This window comes from Leptonychotes weddellii, chromosome 13 (genome assembly GCF_054177405.1).
Source record: "Leptonychotes weddellii isolate Sample4059 chromosome 13, ASM5417740v2, whole genome shotgun sequence".
Classification (NCBI taxonomy): domain Eukaryota; kingdom Metazoa; phylum Chordata; class Mammalia; order Carnivora; family Phocidae; genus Leptonychotes; species Leptonychotes weddellii.
The window spans coordinates 81178-98832 of record NC_138381.1 but is presented as its reverse complement, the minus strand read 5'-3'; the positions used below and the strand labels follow the sequence as shown (position 1 = coordinate 98832).

At 42.8% G+C, this 17655-nt stretch overlaps 1 protein-coding gene across 1 annotated transcript in view; it reads right to left on the bottom strand.

Annotated features, from left to right (window-relative positions):
* Positions 1-14445: 14445 nt before the first annotated feature.
* Positions 14446-17655, bottom strand: part of PARD6G (par-6 family cell polarity regulator gamma) — a 4383-nt gene continuing 1173 nt past the window's right edge. Inside the window, exon 2 of the mRNA XM_081802516.1 lies at positions 14446-17176. Within this exon, the coding sequence (XP_081658642.1) occupies positions 16280-17176 (897 nt within the window). The 3' untranslated portion in view covers positions 14446-16279. The remainder of the gene's footprint in view (positions 17177-17655) is intronic.

Here is a 17655-nt window from a genome sequence, read left to right as displayed (position 1 = left end):
CTCATCTATTAAGAGGGTCATATGGTTCTTATCCTTTCTTTTATACATGTGGTGTATCACATTGATTTGTGAATATTGAACCACCCTTGCAGCCCAGGAATAAATCCCACTTAATCATGGTGAATGATTCTCTTAGTGTGCTGTTGGATTCGATTTGTTAATATTTTGCTGAGAATTTTTGCATCCATGTTCATCAGGGTTATTGGCCTGTAATTCTCCTTTTTAGTGGGGTCTTTGGTTTTGGAATCAAGGTAGTAATGCTGACTTCATAGAATGAGTTTAGAAGTATTCCTTCCATTTCTATTTTTGGAACAGTTTGAGGAGAATAGGTATTATCTCTTCTTTAAATGTCTGGTAGTATTCCCCTGAGAATCCAACTGGCCCTGGATTTTTGTTTGTTGGGAGATTTTTGATTACTGATTCAATTTCTTTGCTGGTTATGGGTATGATCAAATTTTCTATTTCTTCCTGTTTAAAATTTGGTAGTTTATAGGTTTCTAGGAATTTGTCTATTTCTCCAGACTGCCCAGTTTGTTGGCATATAATTTTTCGTAATATTCCCTTATAATTGTTTGTATTTCTGTGGTGTTGGTTATAATCTCTCCTCTTTCATTCATGATTTCATCTATTTGGGTCCTTTCTCTTTTCTTTTTGATAAGTCTGGCTAAATAAAATTTTTCTTTTTTTTTTTTTTTGAAGATTTTATTTATTTATTTGAGAGAGAGAGAATGAGAGACAGAGAGCACGAGAGGGAAGAGGGCAGAGGGGGAAGCAGACCCCCCGCTGAGCAGGGAGCCCGATGCGGGACTCGATCCCGGGACTCCAGGATCATGACCTGAGCCGAAGGCAGTCGCTTAACCAACTGAGCCACCCAGGTGCCCTAAATAAAATTTTTCAATTTTATTAATTCTTTGAAAGAATCAGCTCTCAGTTTTGTTAATCGTTCTACTGGGTTTTGTTGTTGTTGTTGTTGTTTCTGTATCATTTATTTCTGCTCTAATCTTTATTATTTCCCTTCTGCTGGCTTTAGGCTTTATTTGCTGTTCCTTTTCTAGCTCCTTTAGGTGTAAGGTTAGGTTGTGTGTTTGAGACTTTTCTTGCTTCTTGAGGTAGGCCTATATTGCTATATACTTCCCTCTTAGGGCTGCCTTTGCTGTATCCCAAAGATTTAGACAAATGTGTTTTCATTTTCATTTGTTTCCATGTTTCCATGTATCCCAAAGGTTTGGACAAACATGTTTTTGTTTTCATTTGTTTCCATGTATTTTTTTATTTAATTTCCTAGTTGACCCATTCATACTTTAGTAGGATGTTCTTTAACCTCCATGTATTTGTGGTCTTTCCAAATTCTTTCTTGTGGTTGACTTCAAGTTTCATAGTGTTGAGGTCTGAAAATATGCATGTTATGATCTCAATCTTTTTGTACTTTGTTGAGGGCTGATTTGTGACCCAGTATGTGATCTATTCTGGAAAATGTTCCATGTGCACTTGAAAAGAATGTGTATTCTGCTGCTTTAGCATGGAATGTTGTTAATATATTTGTTAAGTCAATCTGGTCCAGTGTGTCATTCAAAGTCATTGTTTCCTTGTTGATTTTCTGCTTAGATGATCTGTCCATTGCTGTAAGTGGGGTGTTAAAGTTCCCTACTATTATTTTATTATCAATGAGTTTCTTTATGTTTATTATTAGTTGAATTATATATTTGGTTGGTCTCAATTGGGGGCATAAATATTTACAATTATTAGGTCTTCTTGATGATTAGACCCCTTAATTATGATATAATATGCCCTTCATCTCTTGTTACAGTCTTTGTTTTAAAATCTAGTTTGTCTGGGGGCACCTGCATGGCTCAGTTGGTTAAGCATCTGACTCTTGATTTTGGCTCAGGTCATGATCTCAGGGTCGTGGGATTGAGCCCTGTGTCAGGCTCTGTGCTTGATGTGGAGCCTGTTTGTGGTTCTCTCTCTCCATCTCCCTCTGCCCCTCCCCCTTCACATGCTTTCTCTCTCTCTCTTAAAATGAATGAATGAATGAATGAGTAAATAAAATAACAGTAAATAATAAAATCTAGTTTGTTTGATATCAGTATGGCTACTCTGGCTTTCTTTTAATGTCCATTAGCATGATAGATGGTTCTGCATCCCCTCACTTTCAATCTGCAGGTGTTTCTAGGTCTAAAATGAGTCTCTTGTAGGCAGCATATAGACGGATCTTGTTTTTTGTATCCATTCTGATACCCTATGTCTTATTGGAGTATTTAGTCCATTTACATTCAGAATGATTATTGAAAGCTATGAATTTAGTGCCATTGTGTTACCTGTAGAATTGGTGTTTCTGGTGATGTTCTCTGGTCCTTTGTAGTCTTTGTTGCTTTTGGCCTTTTTTTTCTCCACTCAGAGTCCCCCTTAAAATATCTTGCAAGGCTGGTTTGGTGGTCATGAACTCCTTTAGTTTTTGTTTGTCTGGGAAACTCTTTATCTCTTCTTCTATTCTGAATGACAGCATTGCTGGATAAAGAATTTTTGGCTGCATATTTTTCCCATTCAGCACGTTGAATATATCCTGCCACTCTTTTCCGGCTTGTCAAGTTTCTGTGGGCAGATCTGCTGCAAACCTGATTTGTCTTCCCTTGTAGGTTAAGGAATTTTTTTCCCCTTGCTCCTTCCAGGATTCTTGTCTGTATATCTTGTGAATCTGACTATATACCTTGGTGTTATGGTCAGCTTTTGTTGATTTCAATGAGTTTTCTGTGCTTCCTGGATTTCTTTGTCTTTGTCCTCCCCCAGATTAGGGAAGTTTTCAGCTGTAGTTCATTTGAATAAACCTGCCCCTTTTTCTGTCTCTTCATCTTCTGGGACTCCTATGATATGAATGTTATTATGTTTTAATAAGTTGCTGAGTTCTCTAATTCTATCTTCATGATCCATTACCTTTCTTTCCCTCTTTTTTCAGCTTCATTATTTTTCATAATTTTATCTTCTGTATCACTGATTCACTCCTCTGCTTCATCCATTCTCATTTCTATGACTTGCACTGGGAATTGCATCTTGGTTACATTCAGCCTGACTAGATTTTAGTTCTTTTATCTCTGCAGTAAGGGATTCTCTAGTGTCTTCTATACTTTTTTCAAGCACAGCTAGTATCCTTATAATCATTGTTTTAAATTTTAGTTCAGACATCTTACTTACATCTGTATTCATTTAATCCCTGACCCTGAGTTCTATTTCCTGTTCTTTCTTTTGGGGTGAATTTCTCTGTCATGTCATTTTGTCCAGAAAAGAAAAGAAGAAAGAAAAAAACCCACAAACCACAAAACAAAAAAACTGGTTCCTGGGTGTGTTTTGGTCTGCCTGTTAAAAGAATCTAGATCCCAGGGGCACCTGGGTGGCTCAGTTGGTTAAGCGTCCAACTCTTGATTTTGGCTCAGGTCATGATCTCAGGGTCGTGGGATTGAGCCCTGCATCAGGCTCCATGCTCAGCATGGAGTCTGCTTGAAATCCTCTCTCTCCCTCTGCTCCTCCCCCTGCTTGCATGCTCTCTCTCCCTAAAATAAATAAAATCTTAAAAAGAATCTAGATCCCAAAATAAAAAAATAAAATAAAATGAAAATAAACAAAAAATAAAAAATAAAGTATATATAAAAAATAAAAAGGAATTGAATAAGAAAATAAATGAAAAAATAATAAAAAATAAAGAATAAAAGTAAAAAGGAAGCTAGATCCTATTTCCTCTAGAGCTGAAGATTTGCAGCACTCTGTGATCAGTAAACTTGGTGCCAGCTAGTTGTTTGTGCTGGTCTTCTGGGGGAGGGGCCTGCTGAGCTGATTCTCAGGTGGACTTGCTCTAGTAGAAATGTGCCTCCAGGGCACAGAGAAGCAGGGCTTGGTGTACATGGCTCCAGATTCCACTAGGTGGCACTGTTTTGCTCCCTGAAGGCTTCAAGCACTGATGGGTGAGATGAATATGGCTGTGCCCCACCCTCCAGCCTTGGAGCTGAAAATTGGCCTCCCCACCCTTCAGTGAGCCCTCACAGAAGAGCAAGCAATCACTCTGTGTCCCTGGTTTCCATCAGAACTCTGTATTCACCCTGCCTTGCCTGAACTTTTTTATCTCAGGCATACGACTGAGTTTCAAAAATCCAAATTTTAGGGACTCCCCAGGTGAGGACCCCTGCTGTTCCTCGGGGGTGTGTGTGTCTCGCTGTGCTTTTGCCATTTGCCAGGGAGTCCCAGGAAAGTGGTCACACTGTTCAGTGGTCCACACTTAATGGCAAAACAGAGCAGAAAGCCCTACCTAGACCCCCTGCTCTCAGCTGGCTTCCCTGTGCCTGTGCCTGGGAACAGGGTGGCACTTAGGCATCACCTGTTCTTCTTGCAACCCTGGAGATCCTGAGACCATGCTGTCACACCTGGGATTCTGCCCCACTTCACCACCTGAGCACCTTTAAGCCAAGCATGTCCCCCACTGTAGCAGACTTCTAAAATTCTGATTTTATGCTTTGCTGCTTGTAATACTTTGTGGTAGCTTCCAGAAGCAGGCTCCCTTCCTGCTGCTGTATCCACATATATATACCCCCCAATTCAACTCTCTCACTGCCTACCTTCCAAAAGGTGGTTGCTTTTCTACTTGTAGACTTGCAGAGTTTTTTCTTTCAGATTGATTTCTTGGGTATTCAGAATGATTTGATAACTATCTAGCTGTGTTTGAGGGGCAAGATAGGCTTAGGTCCCCTTAATCCTTGGCCATCTTAACTCCTCCTATTTATTTCTGATTTCATTTGCTTGAGCCCTCTCTCTTTTTCTTGGGGGAGTCTAGCTAAAGGTTTGTCAATTTTATCTTTTCAAATATCCAGTTCTCAGTTTCATTGATCTTTTCTATTGTCTTTTTAGTCTATTTCATTTATCTCTGCACTGATCTTTATAATTTCCTTCCTTCTACTAAGTTCAGGCTTTGTTCTTTTCTAGTTCCTTGAGGTATAAAGTTAGGTTTGAAATTTTTCTTGTTTCTTGAGGTATTGCTATGAACTTCCCTCTTAGAACTGCTTTTGCCACATCCTATAAATTTTGGTATGCTGTATTTCCATTTTCATTTGTCTCAAGTTGTTTATTTCTTCATTGAATATTTGGTTATTCAGTAGCATTTATGAATTTTCTAGTTTCCTTTTGTGATTGATTACTAGTTTTGTACAATTGTGGTCAGAAAAGATATGTGAAGAATGTATATTTTTTGCTTTCAGATGGAATGTTTTTATAGATCTGTTAAGTCCTTCTGGTCTAATGTGTCAGCTAAGACTGATGTTTCCTTATTTGATTTTCTGTCTGGATGATCTATTCATTGATTAAAGTTTGGTATTAAATATCTCTACTATTATTTTATTGCTGTCATTTCTCCCTTTAAGTCTGTTAATATTTGTGTTATACATTTAGGAGCTTTTATGTTGGGTACATAAATATTTACAAACATATCTTTTATTGGATTGACCCCTTTATCATTATGTAATGATCTTCTTTGTGTCTTATTAGTGCGCTTTAAAGTCCATTTAAAGATTTATTTATTTATTTATTGAGAGAGAGAGCACAAGCTGGGGGTGAGGGGGATAGGCAGAAGGAGAGGGAGAAACAGACTCCCCATTGAGCAGGGAGTCTGACATGGGGCCAGATCTCCAGACCCATGACCTCAGTCAAAGGCAGATGCTTAACTGACTGAGCCACCCAGGTGCCCTGTAAAGTCGATTTTTTCTGATATAGGTATAACTACCCCAGCTTTCTTTTGGTTTCCATTTGCATTATTCAATCCCTTCATTTTCAGTCTGTGTGTGTCCTTACATCTGATGTGAGTCTCTTGTAGGTTGCATATAAATGGGTCTTGGTTTTTTTTTTTTTAACCATTAAAATTATTTTTTATCTGTTTATTGAATTATAACACAAATACAGAAAAGTACATAAATCACAAATGCACAGTTCAGTGAATTTTTTTACAAAATGAATACACCAGGGACAAAAAAGAGAACGTGACCAGACCCCCCCCCAGAAGTCCTCATGCTACCTCCCAGACACCCTCCCTGTCCTGCTCCTCAGTGATTTTACTGTCCTGCCTCCCAACACCATCAATTAGTGCTTGCTGACCTTCATATAAATGGAATAATTCAGTATGTTTCTTGGTGTTTAGCTCTTTTTGTTCAATATTATGGTTGGAGATTCATCTGTATTGCAGTACATAGCTGTGGTTTGTTTTCACTCCTGTAAAAATTCCCTTATAAGAATATATTATTCTTATATATTTATATATAAATATATGTAAAATATAAAATATAAAAATATATATAAAATATAAAAAATATACTTATTTGTCCATTCTGTTGATGAGCTTTTTGTGCTTTTGGTTTTGTACCATTAGCAATTGCTGCTATAAACATTCTTGTACAAGACTTGTCTTGTACTTGGGCCCAGATTTCTGTCAAGTGAATTTTTAAAAAAATCCAGTCACTCTGTCTTTTGATTGGAGAATTTAGTCCCTTAACATTTAAAGTAATTATCTATAGGTAGGTACTTACTGCCATTTTGTTAATTGTTTTCTGGCTGTTTTGTTGTTTCTCTGTTTCTTCTTTTCTTTCTCTCTTTGTGGTTTGATGATTTTTTTCCTAAACATAGTGATATGTTTAGATTCCTTTCTCTCTTTTTTTTTATATACTTCAGGTTTTTGCTTTGTGGTTACCATGAGGCTTACATATAACAACCTATATTTATAACAATTTAAATTGAAAATGATTTGTTTGCACACATTCTAAAGCTGTACATTTTTAGTCCCTACCACATCTTATGTTTTTTTTAAAACTCTTTTACAACTTAATTTTCTTAATTTCATTCTATTAAGATGATCATGAATCTTTTTTTTTACATTTTATATTTTTGATGTCACATTTTACGTCTTTTTATCTTGCATATTCTTTAATTATTGTAGTTATAGTTATTCTTACTACTTTAATTTTTTTAAGAGATTTTATTTATTTACTAGAGAGAGATAGCGAGAAAGAGCATGAACGGGAGGTGGGAGAGGAAAAGGCAGGCTCCCTGCTGAGCAGGGTCCCTGATGCGGGGCTTGATCCCAGGACCCTGGGATCATGATTTGAGCCAAAGGCAGACGCTTAACCAACTGAGCCACACAGGCACCCCACTACTTTTGTCTTCTAACCTTCATACCAGCTATAAGTGATTAACTACCATTACTATATATTTACCTTTACCAGTGAGTTTTATATTTTCTTGTTACTAATGAGCACCCTTTCTTTTAAGCTTAAAGAAGTCTCTGTAACATTTCATGTAAGGGTTGTTTAGTGGTGATGAATGCCTTTAGCTTTTGCTGTCTGGAAAACTCTTTGTCTTTTCTTCAATTCTGAATGATAATTTTGCTGGGTAGAGTAATCTTGCTCGGAAGTTTTTTCTTTCAGTTTTTTGAATATATTGTGTCACCCCCTTTTGACCTGCAAAGTTTCTGCTGCAAAATCTGCTGATAGTCTTGTGGAGGTTCCCTTGTACATAACAAGTTGTTTTTCTCTTGCTGCTTTGAAGATACTCTAGTCTCTAACTTTTGACATTTTAATTATAATGTGTCTCAGTGTGGGTCTCTTTGGGTTTGTCTTATTTGGAGCTCTCTAGGCTCTGGATCTGGATGTGTTTCCTTTCCCAGTTTAGGGAAGTTTTCAGCCACTATTCCTTCAAATAATTTTCTGCCCCATACTCTCTCTCTTCTCCTTCTGGGAGCCCTACCATATGACTGTTATCCCATTGATGTTGTCCTTGAAGTCCCTTAAGCTGTCTTCATTTTTTTTTCATTCTTTTTTCTTTTTGCTGCTCTGACTGGGAGGGTCCCACTGCCCTGCGCTTGAGTTCATTGATCCTTTCTTCTGCTTCATCTAGTCTACTACTGAACCCAGCCAATGTATTTTTAAGTTCAGTTGTTGTATTCTTCAGCCTGTGACTTTTATTTGGTACTTTCTTATATTTTCTCTCTCTTTGTGGAAGTTCTCACTGTGTTCATCCATGCTTCTCTCAAGTTTGGTGAGCATCTTTATGAACATTACTTTGACTTCCTCATCAGGTAAACCACTTATCTCTATTTCATTAAGGTTATTTCCTGAGGTTTTATCTTGTTCTTTTGTTTGGAATATATTCCTCTGTTTCCTCATTTTGCTTGATTCTCTTCATATGTTTCTGTGTATTAGATGAAACAGCCATCTGTCTCAGTTCTAAAGCAGTGGCCTTCTGTGGGAAATGAATGTTATTGTTCAAACTTGCTCTAGCTCTTTGTTGTCTCTAGAACCTTTGTGATTATCCAAGCAGCCTATTTTAATAGCTCCAAGTTGTTGATGGTGTGCCAAGACCTGTCAGTGTCCCAGTGGGTGAAATCTCAGACAGCATCTAGATTCAGGCTGATTGGAAGCCAGACATTCAGGCAACAGCTTTTGAAGTATACAAATATGTACAGTCCTGTGGGGCCACAAGCATAAGCCCTGTTGGCCACCAGAACAGGTGATCTGGAGGTCCCCTGGCCTAGGGTAGTAGACTCCCAGGAACTGTCTCTGTTACAGCTCCATGGGACCCAGTAATGCAAGCCCCCTGGTCACCCCAAGGGGGTGTCCCAGGGTGGTAGCCATAAAAACCAGGACACTAGATGGAAGAACTAGGGCACCAGACCTGTGTAAGAGATGCCCTCTGCAAGACACTGGCACTCTGGAGCATGGCAGAGGGAGAGTGTGAAGATAGAACCTACCTTCCAAGGTCTCTAGGAGGGTTTACAGTCAACCCTTAGTTGTGTTTATTTAGAAGCCTGCTCCTCTGCCTGCAGCATTGAGGATAGCTTATAGGCCTCTTTCTCCAAAAGACTGAACTGGCTCTGTTCCTTCTTACTCTGCCCTGGAGTGGGGGGGGGTAGTTGTTTGAGAACTCTTTTTTCCATTGGTTACAGGCCTAGGGGACCCATGAGCCTAAAGCCCAATTGACCACTAGACCCAGGTGATGTAGAGGAGGTCCCTGGCAGCAGCTTTGAACATTGGGATGCCAGAAAGGTTGAAGCTCCTTCCTGGGAGATCCCAGTGAGCTGCAGTGAGGCACAGGGAGAGTGCAAGGATGGAGTACCTTGGCCTCTCTCCCTGAGAGCACCTCCATAGCCTCTAGATGTGTGCCATACTGAAGCCTGCCCCTTCCTCAGAGTGATGGAGGTATGTTTCAGCCTGCTGTCTGTGCGGTGATCAGGGGGCGGTATTCTGCCGACAACAGTCTCTTTGATCATCACAGTCCTGTGGGACCCAAGAACAGGCCCCCTGGCTTCCAGAGCCAGACTTTTGAGGGGTGTTCCTAGGCTGCAGCTGCAAAAACCAGGGCACCAGATGTGTGTGAAAGCTCCTCTCTGAGAGATACTATTATTGTGGAGTGTGGCAGAGGGGTAGCCTAAAAACGACTCTGTTCTGGAGGATATGTCAGGAGGCCTGGCCCCTCAGGCCAATGCTTCAAGATTAGCAAATGGATCTCTGACATAAAGTCTGGGCACTGTTCAAACAGCTGCTTCTGCACTGGCCCTGGGGTGGTGAGTGGATGCAAGACCCTTAGGCATTTCTCAGGTTGCTAGAGTGCTCTGGGTCTTGTGGTCACCTGCCCTGTTGCTTTTCAAAGCCAGATGTTTTGAAGGTTTGTTCCGCAGGTGCAGCTCTTAACAATTGGGGTGCCTGATGTGGGGTAGAACCTTTTGGTCCTCAGGGAGAAGGTCTGGGTTTGTGAGTTCCCTCCCAATTGTGGGTCACTGCACTGGGGGTGGAGATTATGGTGAAACCAAGACTTAGCCTCTCCTACCCACCGTGATGTGGCTCTGATTTGTGGATGCAGGGCAGCTGCTCAGCTAGTTTTCAGAGGAACTTGTGCCATAGGTAGCTGTAGAGTTGGCATGTCCATGGAGGAGTTGGGCCAGAATCTGGGTTTTCATGGCTGTCCTGGGGCTTTGTAGGAGAATGTCCTCTTTGTAGGAAATTGTAACTAACCGTTCTGGCGCGTGGGGTTGGCAGCTTACTCTTCAGCTTTTTTGCTGTAACTTTTCTGTGAGTTTTTTTTTTTTTTTTGAAACTTCAAGTGTTCATACTCCCCTTTTTTTAATTAAAGATTTTATTTATTTGAGAGAGAGAAAGCACACATACAGGGGGAGAGGCAGAGGGAGAGGTAGAAGCTGACTCCCCACTGAGCAGGGAGCCTGATGTGGGGCTTGTTCCCAGGACCCCAAGATCATGACCTGAGCTGAAGTCAGACTCCCAACTGACTGAGCCACCCAGGTGCCCGTTCATAACCTTTGATACAGTGATTTCATTTCTAGCAATCTGTCCTAAGGAAATAATCAGAAACCTAAGCTAAGATTTATGTATAAAGCTTACACACTTTTTGTAATATAAACTCTGTAAATAACCTAGTATCTATCAGGAAAATGGCCAACTTAACTTAGGTATAGTTACTATTTTGCAGCTATTAAAAATACTGCTTTGGAACAATTTTTATTGCTTCAGGAAAATTCTTGTGGTATGTTACATGAGAAAGTAAGATGGGGGCGCCTGGGTGGCTCAGTCGTTAAGCGTCTGCCTTCGGCTCAGGTCATGGTCCCAGGGTCCTGGGATCGAGCCCCGCATCGGGCTCCCTGCTCCGCGGGAAGCCTGCTTCCCCTCTCCCACTCCCCCTGCTTGTGTTCCCTCTCTCGCTGTGTCTCTCTCTGTCAAATAAATCTTTAAAAAAAAAGAAAGTAAGATGCATCATGCTGGGTAGTCTCTCATTTAGTGTCTCTTGAGTTATCTCTCCGATGACTTCCAAGGAAGCACCTAAACATCAATGTGACTGTCTGCTGGGATTACTGTGGGTGGTTTTCTTCTTTATGTACATGCTATTTTTCAGATTTTCCAGAATGAGCATATGTAATTTTTATAATCAGAAGAAAAGGTTTAAAAAAACCACATAACCCCATTGTCTCCCAGGAATCTTTCAGAGGCTTCAAAGGAGTTAGGACACTTGTGGTCCTCTAAGCACATGGCAGTCCTAAGATTTATCTGTTATTCTCATTTGCTCCATTTACTTTTTTTTTTTTAAGTGAGAGATTCTGTATTTTTTTTCTGACTTCAGAATGGATTGCTTGCATTTTTCTGAAAACCTCGAAGAGTCAGAAAGGAAAAGTCTACCACCTCATTCCCAGACAACTGGTTTTGGCTCACAGTATTTGTGCTTTTTGTGTCCACCTTGCTTTACGTTCCATTTCAGTGTTGACCTGTGTGGATGTCTACGCAGCTGTCTCTCCTCAGGGTTTGTATGTCCGTGATTCACGCTTTCTGGAGCACTTTGTGGGTTCAGGTTGTACACTTGAAGACAAGAGGGCAAGAACAGGCTCTGAGAGTAGAAATTTTGGTTCAGTACATGAAGATACCGGATATGAACTTCTGTACAAGGTTCAGATTTCTCCCACCTGAACACCTAGAGGCCCTAGGGAAATCAAGGGCAGGAGAGACTATTTCTAGGGTACCATGTCAACTCTGTGCAGTGCAGGAATGAACTTTGAGTCAGAAAATTTTGTGTTTGTCTCAGCCACATATGAGTGCGCAACTGGATTTAGCATGACCATGAGAGCACGTTTCCCACCTTCCTTGGTGGGGTTATGAGTGTCCGTGTAGGGTCACATTGTGAACTAGTGGCTCTTGGCAGTGCACGTCATTATGTAGAGAGGAAAAAACAACTGCAGCTTGAAAGCTTAGGTCTCCGTCCTGGGATGAGATGTTTTCTCCCCCTGCAGTGCAGATGCATGGGGTCCCTGTCTCCCCTGGACGATTAGCTTGAGGCTAAGTGGGTTCAGGTCAAGAAATAATGTGTTCACTTTCAAAGCTCCCTGGGGAAGGGAATTCAGAAGATGGCACTCATTTCCTGGGCTGGAGAGACCAATGTTGAATCATTTTGTTTGCTTTTTATTAACAAAATAAGAGTTTATTCCATTCCTTAGAAACGTGGTTCAGTAATGAAAAGTTCTCAGTCCCTGATCAAGTTCTCTTTTTATGAAGATAAAGGAGAAGGAAACAAGGTGAGGAAAGATAAGAGGGAAAAAGAATTTGTATATTGGCTTAGGGTGCCTTCTGAAATAAGGAATACTTAGGATACTTGGGAATTGGACATTAGAGGCAGAACGAAGGGTAGAGAGTGGTGGGGAACAGAAAGTGATTCACAGAAAATTGTCTGCACATTGGGAAGGACATATGCAGGTGACCTGGTGTTATGTTATGGTCTGAGAGCCAGCATATAACACACTAGAGGAAAATCCTGGATGCTTGTTGGACGGGCCCTTGGTCATTAAGGTCATTTGCTCTGAGGCAAATCCTACAACTCTCTAGGCAACACTTATTTGGGGGATTAGCCAATGGTACTCAAGGTGTGATTCCTGGACTGGCAGGTTCCACATCACTTGGGAACTTGTTAGAAATGAAACATTTCAAGCCCTACCGACCGGTCTCCTGCATTTGAGCCTCTGGGGATGGGCGGGTTGCTCTGGCTGATTCTGACACAAATGTCACAATCTGGGCTCAGGACGTGGGAGCACCCTCCAGCTTGTGTCAAATGGGAAATCCTGAAGCTTACATGAGTACCTTATCTTCCTAGAAGTTGGAAATCAGCTAAGTAGGTTTGTACTTTCAATAGAAACAATGCATATTGAATATTTTTTCAAGTTTTTATTTAAATTCCAGTTAGGTCACATATAGTATAATACTAGTTTCAGGTGTAGAATTTAGTGATTCATATTAAATATTTGTGTGCATTTAGGGATTGGCTATGAGTTCAGCCTTAATATGTAATTTTAAGTTGAACTTTCAGACCACTGTGACTGATCTTCAGAGCTGCTACAAAAACCACAGCATACTAATTCCTGCTATGAATGAGTTTTCTCCAACGGAACAACCTGTTACCACCCATTCTAGCAGCTATTTCTTTTCATGCAAGGACTAAAAGGGGGCATTTACACCATTTTTGGTTCATACTTGCATCAGAGCTATCGTTCATTCATTTATATCTTTTAAAAGTACAATCTCCATTTTACCTGTTTCCAGAGAACACTTTTCCTTCAGTCCTTGAAGACTTGGCTCCTTATGTGGGCTTTGGTGGAAGTTTGGGGCAGCAGCCGTGGGTCTAAATCGGTCCTTCTGGAGGGCGGTGCCTGACTACCCTGCTGTGAATGGCAAGGCTCACACAGGAAAGGGTTCACATACAGCTTGGCACACCTAGACAGCCAAGACGCTTGCTTCGGAAATGTCCCTGATGGCGGTGGCTTCTGTGCTGAACAACGACCTTCTTAATGTGTCCCTGGGCACGCCGGGTGCAGCTGGTGCAGCGGGAGGCTGCACGCAGCCCTGGTCCTTTTGGGCACCACCGTTATTCCTCTTTTTCTTGGTCATCTTGGAAACGAGGACCCCAGAAGTGCCTCAGAGCTTTCAAAAAACATTTGATGGAGACATGAAAATAACTTAATGGCCTTCTTTTGGAAGACTTATCTCAGATTTAGCTAAACTGGATTTTTTAACAATCAGGACTTTTCAGGTACCTTTGCAACTTGCCATGAGCCCCACTCCCCATGTGTGATCACTTTGAGTAATTCTGCAAGATGCTACATAAGGTCTGATTCGTGGACAGCGTTGTCACCCGCTGACAGGTGGGCTCCTCTCGACAGCACCATATGCCCTAGGGTGGGCAATATGGATTACTGGGTCAGGGAGACCTGCACCCCGCGCTGTGCATGCAGGTGCGTGTGTCTTGTACAAAGGCAAGCCCTGCATCTCCACCTCCTTCACCAGCAGCTCCATGTCCTTGGAATGTGCAGGGGACAGGCCAGCTATTGGAGTTTCCCCAACTGTAAACTTGAAAAGCCACTGAAAGGGTTAGGTTGATGAATGCCTGTAGAAAGCACATTTCTTCCAGGAATTATTGGTGCTCGCTGCTACCACCATAACATCCGTGACGACTGGGTGAGTAGATCATGATGCTATGCACTCTATGTTTAGTAATGTCAGAGTGAGAAAGCATGAATGACAATTCTGCAAACCTGGGTATATTTAGGAAGAGCTGTATAGTAAGTATTTAGAAAACCTTTTTCCAAAGGACTTAAAAAGAAGTTTCTAGACCTAAGACACATCCATCTCCCATCAAATACAACTATAATTTAGTTATTTGAAATGACCTACTACCTGTTTGAGTTTGAGCCCATTTTCTCATCTGTAAAATGGGGATAATGCTACTTGCCTCATGGAGCACGAGTGACGATTAAGTGAAAAAATATGGCACATGACAGGCACTTGGTAAATATTAGAGGCATTCCATTCTGAGTGGCAAGTTTCTGCTCATCACTAACATTGCTAATCTCTCCAGTATTTAGAACACAAGTGAAAAATATTAAATGCAAAGAAAAAGTTTTTATTCTTTGATATATAAAACCAAGAAAACTTTAATGTGTAATACAACATAGTTTTTTTGTTTAAGGAGAAAATGGCAGAAGTAAAGATATGGGTACAAAAATACACTCAAGCAGCTGTTCCAAGAAATTCAGCATTCCTAAAATTATGAACAACAGCATATAAGTCTCAGAGGAGGCTTTTTTTTCTTTTGACTAAAAAATTATTCACATTTGCTTAACTTAAACATGGTAAGAAATATAACTTTCCTTCTTGGTAACAGATCCAGTTACTCAACAAGATATTCAATAACCAGCAATAACTTAGTAAAAGAACATTTCATTTGTGATAGTAACTAGCATTAGAGTTTTGGTTCTATAATACTTATTGTAGTAAAAAAAACAAAACAAAACACTTCTGACTGCTTGTGTGCCAGAAAAGATGCTCATATAGTTCACTGGAGCCCATAAATTTGGGTGTATTTGGACTCTCACCCCAGACCTCAAAGGGAGAGCACCTTTGGTCTTCCCTGTGCTTAGGAACAAAACCAACAGCGAGGCTGGCGTACAAATAACAAAATCAAACATAGGTGCAGGAGACCATAACTACTCAATAAAAACTATTTCTGCCCAATAAATAGTTTCCAAAAGAAAGAAAAATAATTGGCTTTTACACTTAATGAATTCAGGAAAAACGAAGATGTTGAGGTACGGTTTTCCATTTGTTAGCGGCCATAAATCAGGACAGTTTTGCCACTGACCAGCAGGGGGTGCTGGACCACAGGAGAAGCAGCTGTGTACTCTCCCAGGAAAGGCATCCTAGAAAAATATTTTTACCTGTATTTATATGAAAGCTTTATTTGGTCAAAGTTTAGTTCTCCAAGTATAAGTGTAATTTTCTCCTCGATATTGGATTCAAGCAAAATAGACTTCATATAAAATTGGATCAAACATGAATAAACTTTTAAAATTACTAAATATATAAATATTGCTGGAAGATCAAGGGGAAGTGACAATGAATTTATTCTGTGTTAAAAATCAAGTTCCAGGTGACTTGTTATTTAAAAACAAAGATAACAGAAACTATACATCCAAATGAATATGAGCTTTCAAAGGCCTGGCGGGAGGTGTGTGGTAGGCTTATCCATCCTTTCTGCTGATAATATTTCAAAAATTGCCCTCAGATTCAATCAGTCCACAGGAAAAGACAGAGTAAATATTGGCTTTTGGTCACAAAAGTATTGCTGAGCATCGCCTTCCAATCCAGCAGCGCCGGCATTTGCCCTCTGACCGCCTGCCTGCGAGGCCCTGACTGATTCAGGCCAGCTCTTTTTCCCCAGGGATGTTTGGGAGTCCAACACCCCCCGGCTATCTGAAATACAGCTATCAGCAATGTGGGAATTTGAAATTCATGGTCTGCAGTCATACGTCTTGTAGGTTCGGGTGCCGTCCTGCCCATCAGCGGAGCGTGCAAGGCAGTAGAGCTCAGTAAAAACTGGCTGCGTCTGCAGGAGTCACATTAAAAACGCGATGTGCTGTCTTTTAAAAAGTACTTTTAAAGCTTCACTTATAGAAGTATTCTTGAAACTGCAACATTTTCTGCACTTGGTCACGGAAGTGCCGGGCCGTGTGTCTGGCTGGGTACGGACTGCAGGCGTGTGCATTGTATGTTCTGTGGAGAAAGTCTATAAAAATAGCTTTTGTATTTCCTATCCGTAAGTTCGAGTCAAGCACGGGGTGTGGGAGAATCAAAACAAAAAGGGGCGAAGTCTTGTTCCCGTCCTGAGCTCCAGCCCGGACTCCACTTGACGAGCGTCTCGCAGGGCGCCCGTGGGCCTACAGCGTGACGGCCGGGCCGTGCTCCTCCACGGCGCCCGGGGGCAGCGGCAGGGCCAGGCTCTGGCGCGGGTCTGCGCGCAGGGAGCTGAGCAGCCGGTGCGCCGGGCCCGCGCCGTTGACCCGCGCCTGGCTGCCCGGCGGCGGCGGCGGCGGCGGCGTTGGCCTGGGCCCCGGCCGCGGCTCCAGGACGCCCTCGAGCACCACGTCGGGCTCGTCGTCGCTGTCGGCGTCGTCGGGCTGCAGGTGCAGCAGCGCGGGGGCGGCGGGCAGGCTGTGGCGGCTGGCCGCGCTGTCCGAGGAGCGGCCCGAGCTGCCCGAAGCGCGGCTGCCGCGCACCACGTTGTTCCTCTGGTTGGCCGGCTTGACCGTGACGATGAGGTTGTGGCTGTTGGCGATCATCATGTCCGTGACCTGGTCCAGCGTCTTCCCGGCCACCTCGATGCCGTTCACCTCCAGGACCTCGTCGTCCACGGCCAGCAGCCCCGTGCTCTCGGCCAGACCGCCCGGCACCATGCGCGAGATGAAGATGCCGGGCACCTTCTCCAGCCCCTGCGGGGCGACGCGCACACTCGTGCCGTCACGGATGTAGAAGCCCAGGGGCTTCTGGCAGCCATGCCTGTACAGCCTCACGCGGCGGTGCGTCTCGGGCAGGATGTCCACGTCGATGATGGAGGACACGGGGCGGAAGTCGTGCGGCAGGCCGATGTGCAGGTGTGCGCGCCTGCGGGGGCCGTCCTCCCGCAGCGCCAGGGCCTTCCTCCGGCGGGACAGCGAGCCGGCCCCGAAGCTGCAGTGCTCCGCCTCCTCTGAAACAGCAGAGGGGACAGTCAGGACAGGAGGCACAGGTGTGGGAAAGCACCGAAGGCACCGCAACGCGTGCGCGCTGAGGCTGCCCTACCTGGCAAAGCCCCTCTGCTGCTGACGGGCCGTCTGCTCCTCCGGTGGGCCCCAGGATCCTGCGAAACTCTGAGCAGTGCGCGCCACAATCGCATCACGTCTTTCAGCTAATTCCCTACGAGTCACGCACATGCCTGGGAGTTACCAGTTTGTTACATCACACCTCACTTTTGGGGGAAGTCTCCACCTCCAGGAGGATATGCTGGAGTAACTTTCTGAGTTGTTTCACTGAGTCCGCAAATAATGCTGGCATCCATTGACCTGGCCCCAATAGTTCAAGTGCAATTGCCTCCCTAAAGTTAGCTCTCTGGAACTCTCCAGAACCACCCACAGGCCACTGACAAAATGCCTGAAAGGTGGAGAGGCAGAAATAAGAAACTGCAATAAAGAGGATTAACAGCGATGGAAAGTTTAAAAGTGCCTGATTGGATCCTGGGAAGAGGGCAGAGCAGGGAGCACCAGGAATCTCTCCCCAC